Raw genomic sequence first — 10,000 nt, forward strand, 5'->3', positions numbered from 1 at the left:
ATTGTGTACAATACTTCCATCATAAGTCAAATCTACATTACTAAACGAATCAGCAGTTCACTTGTGATATGGTTTCCGTCGCTGTAAGTTATCATAACTGGATAAAGCGTGGATTTGGGATGTGTGTGCAGCACAGTGAAAGGAGCATTGTGGTCACTGGTGTTAGTCAGTAGAATGCTGTTTGTGTGAGTAGATACTATATCATTAGACCACATATGATCAATCGGTGTTGCAAAGTTCCTAGTGACTGTTTGGATGTAAGGATGAAAGCAAATCCTGAACATATTAGCTAAGTCACTAGTAGTAATGTTAACATCATAATTAAATCCAACCTAATGTGTCCTATCAAATATTATTATTCTTTTTATTCTTTATATTGTTCATAGTAACGCCTAGAGTAGCCTGTTAATCAGTATTAGGCCGCCTATACCAATAATGCAGTTTTTAATATCACCACTGCAATCAACAGAAATCTTTTCAAAACATTCAGTCATAAGATTAATATTATCTTTAGCTGTACACTTTGTTATTTCTTATGATTAGTGCAACGCCACTTTTGTTATGGCTTTACTGATTAGTATGCATTTCAAACTTCCGTATTGTATACAAACTTTGAACTTGGCTTCTTTTTCTGTGACATATGGTTCTTGCGTGCCCCGAATCTGGCCCGCCGCTGGCACTGATCCTGGGCGTCGGTGGGAGGGGCGTTGTCTTGGTCGACGGTGGCGGCGCCGGGGGTGGCGGCGCTTTCGTTGGGATCGGTGACAGGGTCTGACGTCGCACCTTCGACGTCGGTGGTTTGTTGGGATTTACGATCGCTTATGACTAGCTTGCTGTAATTCAAAGGCGCCATCTCGCCTGCTGCACGGCATTTGGTCCTTTCTTAGCTCGCGGAGAAAAATGTTGGTGCTCTTGAGGCGTACAGCCTTTTCTCGGTCATTGTAGCGTAAAAATCCTGCTTAGAAGGCGCAGGACCAATCCTGTGAGTGCGCTCCAACTCGTCCACATCCAGTGTACTACGCCGAAACTGCAGCTCCTTCTGCTGCGTCATACCCCACATTTCATTCCCTCTCCGAAATCATCATTCTTCTTCACCAACTTTTTTTTATCGTGGAAAAAGTTGGGTTACCGTTTTTTTTTATCTCTCTTTCTTTCTTTTTTTCTTTCTTTTTCTTTCTTTCTTTCTTTCTTTCTTTCTTTGAGAGCATTTGTCTCCCACCTCTAGATTTTCCCCAGTGTCTTTAAATCGCCAATATCTATTCCCGCATAATTAATGGAGTTTTCTAATACATTACATCTTCTAATGTAGTGCTCCTCCTCTCAGCCTCCAGCAATATTCGCACCGCTTAGTTTCCAATATGACTTTCGATTGATCTTGAGTAATCATGATGGAATATAAATATTCCCACGGACAGATAAACGGGGCGCAGGTCATCAAGGTACTTGTCATGTTCTCATCTTCGAGTAAACAAACATTCGGTGGAGGGGGTGGGAGCAGGAGGGGAGTATGGCGAACGTAACACTATTCAATATACAAAAAAACAATAAGAAGGAAGTCTATGCTTTTCACTACGCTCTGTAATTATCCTCTTCATCAAAACTTCTTAAATACACTCTCAGAAGCTTGGTTTCTAAATCCATTTCATTTTGTAAAAGTAAATGTTTTGTGGAATAGTGAGTTGATGTCTGTATGCATCCTGAATGTAAAGCGTCTTTTTCGGTATGGGAAGCTAGGCCATCCAGTATTCTCGGGACACAGTTAATTTTATAATTGAAAAATGTATGAAAATTGTATGTATTTGTTTAGATCTGAACTTAAGGCTGGACGAAACTGTATATTCAGAAAATCTGAGAAATTACTCAACAAATGTGCAGTAATCGCGTATATTTTTTCAACTTCATTTTCATTCCTCTCGACAAATAATATGTTTATCCATCTGTAGAACGAACTTGCCTCAACAGAATGTCAGGATTAAAAAACAAAATAATAAACGAATAAAAGGTCTGAGCATAAACAACACTCGAGGAAGTTGTACAACAGGCAGACATTTTTAGTCTATGTTCTTTGTCTTGAATTTACGGCTCTGAGGGCGGGAGTAAATAGCCCGCGGCCACGACCCGTTTTCAGTGCATGGGGGAAGGAGGGGGAGGGGTGTGCTAATACGTTTCAAATGCAGACCATTTCCTTCTCTTAATTAATCTGGGGAATAGTAAATGAAACAAGGGTGTGTTAATGACATTAGTTATGAAACGAGTGTTGATGTTATATTTTGCATGCTCTCGAATTAATTTATTTGTATTAGAACATTCGAGACGGTATGATTTAAAGTATTGGGTTGCGGTTCGCGTTTTCTTTGATGTGCTCAGCTTCTCCTTCGAAAATGTTTTATTTTGCGTTGACGTTTATGTGCTAATTTAAACAAGTGTGTTATAAAGATTGCAATTTATGGTAGTTTGAGAGAGGGAATATAAGATGAAAAATAAGAGATAAGCAAGTGTAAACATATTTTAGAAATATTCTGTGGCGTATTATTATCATAATTATGAAAATGATGAAATTGTTTTTTTTTCATCACTAATAATAATAGTAATAATGATATTAATCATTATTATTATGATGATTATTTTTGTCATCACCATTCCACCTCTCAGTATGTCATCTCCATTTTCTAATTTTATCGTTTCTATGTAGACAAATAGAAGTGAATAAGACTCGGAATGAATATAGTAAGTAGAATTTGGAGAAGCATTCTTGTCACTTCTTTGTCTGCCTTTTTTTACTCCTCCATTTTTCGTACCAAAACAGAATATAGCCTTTATAGCGCACAGCCCTCCCTCGCTGACCTTCCTCCCCCCCCCCTCCCCCCAAAAAAAAGGAGTCCGAAGGAGAAATTTGTGAATATCGTTTGTAGCAAACCTGGCAAGCAACAAAGAACATGTTTGTGGATCCCGGCCAGGTTGTAGCGCGTGCCAAGGAACAGCGGTATGCAGCCATGGCGGGTTTGTAGGGGCAGGAAGAAGGAGATGCGAAGACTCACAGGAAAGGGGAGAGGAGAGAGGGCGTGTAGGAGCGTCAAGTGGAGGGGGAGGGGGGTGGAAGCTGTTGGAGGAAGCGCGGAGGATGTGAAGGAAATTGAAGGGGTCTCTCTCTAAAGGATGTGAACGTCAGGTGAGAAGGGGATTTGTGGAGAGCGCTTGGAAGAAACGCAAAGGATGTGAAGGAGAAACGGAGAACGATAGGCGAACAGAAACTCGAGGAAGGATGTTAAGGAGAAGGGAGCTTGATTAAGGATATGAAGGAGAAGGGATCTGGAGATAGAGGATATGAGCGAGATGCTCGAAGTGAAAGGGAAGGAAGGAAGCTTATAAGGGTAACGGAGATGAAAGTAGGATGTGAAGGACCCTCGAAAGAAGATAAGGATGAAAGGATGTAAAAGGATTCTTGGAGGTAAAGGGAGATCCAAAAGGTTGTGAAAGAGGCTTGAAGAAGGATGTTTGAAGTAGGACTGTGGGATGTATTTTTTTGTGAAAAAATGGAAGTATAAAGAGTTAAACGATTGGAAAAGAGTCAATAAAAAGTAACAACGATTCGAAAGGCAGGTTTATGTTGAAACGTGAGTAGGATGAGATGGAGGGGGGGGGGGGTGAAGGAATAAGAGTATGTGGACGTTGGGGGGGAGGGGTAGGAAGAGGTCAAAAGGTCATGCTACGGAATGAGAGAATTTCCGCCGTGACACGTCTTTTCCGGTGGGCATGTGTGGTGTACTTTTTTTATTTATTTTTTTGCGTGTCGATTGGGACGAGGAGAGACGAAGAGAGATGCAGCGCTACGTATATTTTTGTTTATGGAAGCTTGAAATCGTCAAAAGTATGTTTTTTTTATGACAGAGCAGATTAAAAGTTCAAATATTAATCTCGGAGGACCTGGGAGAAGTGCAAGGAATATTTATTGTTAAGATAAATATTACCGGACAAATTATGTTGGCAAGTTTTTCGACATTCTCCCCCCTCCTCTCCCCCCTTTTTTGCCAGCACTCTCAAGCGACAGCACGTCTTGTGTGAGAGTGTCTTATTTGCAGCGTACCCGAGAGGAAAGTGGGAGAAGGATACATTCATTCACGCTCTGACTCAGTCATGAAATCCACTTCAGTAGTAAGTTTTCTCTCTCTCTCCCTCTCTCTCTTTCTCTCTGCCTCTATCTCTCTCTTTTTGTCTCTTTCTCTCTGTGTGTCTGTTCGTCTGCGTCTGTACGAAGGTATGGATGAATGTCTCTTTTTGTCTGTGTGTATCTCTTTTCTCTCTCTCTCTCTCTCTCTCTCTCTCTCTCTCTCTCTCTCTCTCTCTCTCTCTCTCTCTCTCTCTCTCTCTCTCTCTCTCTCTCTCTCTCTCTCTCTCTCTCTCTCGCTCTCTCTCTCGCTCTCTCTCTCGCTCTCGCTCTTACACACACACACACACACACACACACACACACACACACACACACACACACACACACACACACACACACACACACACACACACACACACACACACACACACACACACACACACACACACACACACACACACACACACAAATCGCAGCCATAGACTTGATGCAAATCCTGCTGCCCCATGACCTGATATCTGCACCGGCGATAGTCTGCTCCATAGCACTACCTCGAGCGCAAATCTCCTCCTCCAAACAATTTATCTGATCATCACTACCGATCTTACATATGCGATTTATTTCCCACAGAGCCAGTATCCTAACCCAAGGTATGTGTTTATGCCATTCAGCGAAAACATGGTCGACCCTCGATGCACTAACAACATTTTCGTTCGTTCTGCAGGTGCCGTGGGAGAGGCAGCAGCAGCAGCAGCAGCAGAAGACACCACACATACGCTGTGTGCCTACCACATCTCTACCACAACCACGGACTCGGAGAAGAGTAGCGACATCACCAAGCTGAATGGCAGACACGTCATCAAGTGTTCCGAGACGACCAACTGTTTCGCGTACTGGAAATACGAGGTGGAGGATAATATCACTACGATCAAGTGGCTAGCAGGAGGTCAGTGGGTGGAAGGAACCATGTTGTTTACTCGTGTGTTTGTTTTTTCCCCTTACGTTTAGTCTGATTTAGTCTTGTTTGGTTGTGTGTTTGTATGTCTGTATGTCTATGTCACCCCTTGCTCCCTCCCTCACCCTTTCTCTCTCTCTCTCTCTCTCTCTCTTTCTCTCTCTCTCTCTCTCTCTCTCTCTCTCTCTCTCTCTCTCTCTCTCTCTCTCTCTCTCTCTCTCTCTCTCTCTCTCTCTCTCTCTCTCCATCTCTCTTCCCCTCCCTCTCCCTTCCTTTCTCTCTTCCTCTCAATCTCAATCTCCCTCTCTCTCCCATCCTCTCCCTTTCACTTTCCCTCTCTCCCTCCTCTCTTTCTCTGTTAGCCTTGTTCTCTCCCCTCTTTTTTCCAATTATCCTTAACCTCACATTCCCCTTCACCCTCCCTCCCTCACTAGTCTCCTCCTGGTTTCGCCACGCTTGAGAAGACTTGGTTACCATGTGGCTCATGTTACCATAGCAACGCCTCAAGACAAGTTTTCACCGGCTTGAATTTTTTGGGTTTGGTCATTTTGAAGTATGTTTGCGCTAGTTTGGATATAGACCATTTTGATTTTATCATTATTTTTGTTATAAATGATTGGTTGAATTGATTTAATATTTACATTTGTGTGTATGTTGTATATATACACTTGAGCCTGTGCTTGCTCTGCTTTAATCGGGTTCCATACATGTTTTGATGATTGATGTCAAAGAGATTGTTTATTTCGCTTATTAGATATACTATGCTATGCCCAAGGACCCTTAGTCATGTGCACCGTTCTTTGTCCAAAGATGATCGTGCATCAAGTATTTCATTAAGAGCTGTGATATCATACCGTATAGTTAAAGAGGGTGAGTGTTTGTGTGCATGCATTGTGGCTGCGGTTATTTTTAAAAGAGGAAAGGAAATCGGACAATGACTTAACACACTGGAAGAAAACGTCACTCAGTGTTATAAAGACTGAGCTTTAAGTGGTATTTCCGAAGCTTTGAAGTGACCAGGTTGACTGAGGTGGAACAGGGGGAAACTGCGACAAAGAGGCTCAGTGTGCACAGGGAGGGAAGTGGGGCGAGTGGGTAGTGGGAAGGAGAAGGGGGGAGGGGAAGGGGAAGGGGAAGGGAAAGAGGAAGGGGAAGGGGCAAGAGGTGAAGAATAGGGGGAAGGGGAAAGGGGGAGAGAAAAAAAGAGGGAGTGAAAGAGGGGAAGGGGAATAGTGAAAGGAAAAAAAGGAGGAAGAGAGAGTGAGAGGAGGAGAGGGGAAGAGGAAAAGGAAAAAGGAAAGGGAAGAGAAATGGAGAGAGTGAGAGAAAGGAAGGAGGCGTTAGGAAATGGGAGAGGGAGAAAGATCTAGGGTTGGGGGAGGAGGGGGGAGTGGAGGAAGGAGAGCGTGCAGCATGAAGTCCGTCCAGTTTTCTCGCTCATCACAACATCCGGGTTTACCTAGGACAGAAACGGTTCTTGATTTGATTTTTATTTTTATTACTCGGGGGGGAAGTTTGTGTGCACAAGGGTGGTTGGGCAGCGCGGGCATTGTGCTGGGGGCTCACTGTGCGTTCACGCGGACATAGCAGCTCCTTCACGCTCGCTCCCTCGCCGGATTTGACGCAACGCGTGAATGCGGCCTTGTGCCAGGAGGAGGAGGTGGAGGAGGAGGAAGAGGAAGAAAAAGAGGAAGAAGAAGACGAGCTGGAGGAAGAAGGAGACGAGCAGGAGGAAGAAGGAGAAGAAGAAGAAGAAGAAGAAGAAGAAGAAGAAGAAGAAGAAGAAGAAGAAGAAGAAGAAGAAGAAGAAGAAGAAGAAGAAGAAGAAGAAGAAGAGTGAGAGGAATGAAAAAAAATGAATGATAAGTAAAAGAAGGAGAGGGGAAGAGGGGAGGAAAAAAGAAGTATAAAAGGGAGGAAGAGGAGAAGAAGCAGAGGAGAGGAAACCGGAGGAAAGGGAGAATAAGAATGAGGAGAAGGACAAGGAAAATGAGAAGCAGAAAAAAGAAGGGGCAGAAAAAATGAATAGAAGAAGTCAGAGGAGGAGAAGGAGAAGGGGAATAAAAAGGAGCAGCACTAAGGCAACGATGATGACGCGAGGGAGAATGAGGCCGCGAATGGCACTGCGCTGCTCCCAATGTGCTGCTCGTTGTGCGTCGCGGCATCCCCTGTGCCACTACCGCGAGGTGCCACTGCTGCTGCATTACCTGGATCTAATGCAGCTCGGACACTGCTGTCCAGCCGTGGCACTAAGCTTTCAACACAGACTTCCTGCACGAGCACTGGACGTCTGGTACCATCCTTGCCTTGCTGCTGCTCGATCGGTTACTCTACCCCAATAACTCCCAGGTGCCACCTCGGACATACAGTCAGACTTCTAGTATGCCTTCACTACCTACCCGGTGGCATTAGCTTTGGAATTCCTTATGGTGCTTTAACCCACACTACCAAGCATATCCGCTCTCACTTCCTCCCACACTTATTTAATCCATCACAATATCTTTCATTAACACGCTTGTGCGCGCGCGCATGCACACACCAACGCATGGAATCACACGTACAGTAACACACATATACTTACTCACTCACACACTCATACTATCTCAGACTCGCACACAAACACAGGAACCTGGTGGAAGTCCGTTAGCACAAGAGGCCACTGTTCCCGAGCGTCCTTCGCGCCCTCTGAGCCCCTTTATTTATTACGGCAACCTAGAAGCTTCTTCGGGTCTGAATGGCGTGATTATAAAGTACACATTTAAGCAAAGACTTTTGGTTGTTCTGATGATAACCCTTTTTCATTTTTTCTTTTTTTCCGCGCATGATTTTTCGGATTATTGGCTCAGGTAACGCGAGCCAGCGAAACTCTATCGCCAGTTAATTACCTGAGTAATTGAGCGTTCAGCCTTCATTAGATAAGGACGAGTGATCTGGCAGTGATGGGGGTTGCTTGCGCAATATTTGTTGACTCTTCGCGCCCTCCTTGCCCTGCTCTTACCCTTCCCGCTTACCCCCACCCCCCAACGTCGGCGATTCCGGTCGGATTACTGATCGGATTGTCTCGGGACGGCCAGAAGCTCGGGGTTTAGCTAGTGTAGTGGTGCCGATGTTGACGTTGACAACATAAGCGGGTTTATCAAACGAAAACAAACAGTCGGCCGAGCATAATGGCGGTTCTCAGCGACCTCCCGTGAATGAGCCTCTGTTGAAGCCGATCTCCCCCTCCTCCCTGTCCACCTACTCCCCCAATGGCCCTCCCCTCGGAACTACTGCAAATCCACAGTCTCCCCTGCATTCCCATCCGCCCTTGCTATTGGTACTTTCGGATCCTAGTTCCTTCTGTGTGTAATAATTACAATTAATCCCCACCTGCTTGCTCGTCCCCCCCCCCCATCCCATGCATGGCTTGTTGATACGGCAGATCAGCGTCCAAAGCGCAAGTAAAAGGAGGAGGTGAGATTTGGAGAGGCCCAGGGGAGGCCCAGGGGAGGCCCAGGGGCATCGCGCGACCTTGGCTGCAGGCTGGGCAGAGTGAGGAGGCTCACGGCGGCCCTGCGTGTGATGTGGTAGGCGCCACGTTCTCTTTCTTCGTGGCAAGCATGATTCACAGAAACTCAAGTTGTGAATCGAGAGTGATTTATGAACATAGTTTAATGTGCGGAGAAAATACCACTCACGGGTCCGTCAGAACAAGTCATGCGGTACCAGAGTAGGGTACATGGTATACTGGAAGTGAATGTAAACGCTAGGGTGTCGATATAGATTCTAGATTTTAGAAATATGCTTAAAGGTACTGTACCTATAGATATTGATAGAAGAAACTCGTAAAACACCGATTTTTTGGCATCAAGGAAAATATAAGATGTTAATAGCATTACTTATAGTATTAGAAGGTAAGTATATATTACAAGTAATATGTTTAAGGGCCAAGAATATAAGGTAGATCTTTTAATTTGACGGAATGCCATGAGCATGATGGAAAGATTATACAATAATCAATTTTAAATTTCATGAATTGTTTAGGTTTTTAGTAAAGGGTTGTTTGTGTCACTTGGTCATGTCTATATGTTGGAAGAATAGCATAATGTGACCTTGTCAGACGCATTCATAGATGTCAGAAAGACATGCCTGTTCGTTATTTCAAAGAGGCAGCGTTCTCGCTAGCACCAGTCAGTTTTGTAAAGGCTTATCGGACTTTCCATCGTCTAGCAAAATATTACCCAGCTTTCGGGAAATTATATGACTGTGTTCAAATCTTGTTTGAACAGCCAATAATCTAAAAACTTTTATCTGACCTAACGTCGTTTCATTCTACAAACAAAAGAAAAAAATCCTATGTCAACAATAGCTTCGAAAATCAAGAATCAAGAGAAAAAACAGGCAGGCAGTTGTTGTGGCAGATGGTGGTGTGAGAGACAAAGATTGCTCTATGATAAATGTGGTGCGCGGTTGAGTCAGTCCTTGCACGAGGAGGGAAAGAGGAGCGGGGAAGACCAGCAAATCAAGACCTTGGTACCCCAAGCAACATAAACTCCGCACGCACACCAAGCACGCCCGCTTGAGGCGCCGCTGGGGTACTTCTAGATAACGAGTTCAACTCATTGAATAATAACTTGTAATGGCCTCGTGGGGTTCCTTCAAGTCATGTCTTCGGAGTAGTCGACTTGGTAGGCCTATGAAAGTCTGGGATCCTGGCGACCGAAGTGCCTCGCGAAGGAGGCTCACAAGGAGATCTTAAGAAGGGGCGTTAGGTACACTGAAGGAAGGCGAGTTATCATGTGGTGCGAAGCCGAGTCGTGCATGTTGTGCTAAGGCCAGTCGTGCAGGCTGTGCTCGCTGAATGTCATTTGGTTTACATGTGCACTTTTAAGTAAAAACAACTTCATTTGTGCACGCAATCGCACCCACACACGCACTCCCCCCTCCCCCTCCAACAC

General features: G+C 44.6%; 1 protein-coding gene across 1 annotated transcript in view; it reads left to right on the plus strand.

Moving 5' to 3' along the window:
* Window positions 1-10,000, plus strand: part of LOC122256925 (uncharacterized) — a 47,278-nt gene that overhangs the window by 22,717 nt on the left and 14,561 nt on the right. The window contains exon 2 of the mRNA XM_086548080.1: window positions 4,833-5,054. Coding sequence (XP_086404206.1) covers window positions 4,833-5,054 — 222 coding nt within the window. The remainder of the gene's footprint in view (window positions 1-4,832; window positions 5,055-10,000) is intronic.

Source organism: Penaeus japonicus, unplaced genomic scaffold, assembly GCF_977035675.1.
Source record: "Penaeus japonicus unplaced genomic scaffold, GWHDUDI00000001_assembly GWHDUDI00000002, whole genome shotgun sequence".
NCBI lineage: Eukaryota > Metazoa > Arthropoda > Malacostraca > Decapoda > Penaeidae > Penaeus > Penaeus japonicus.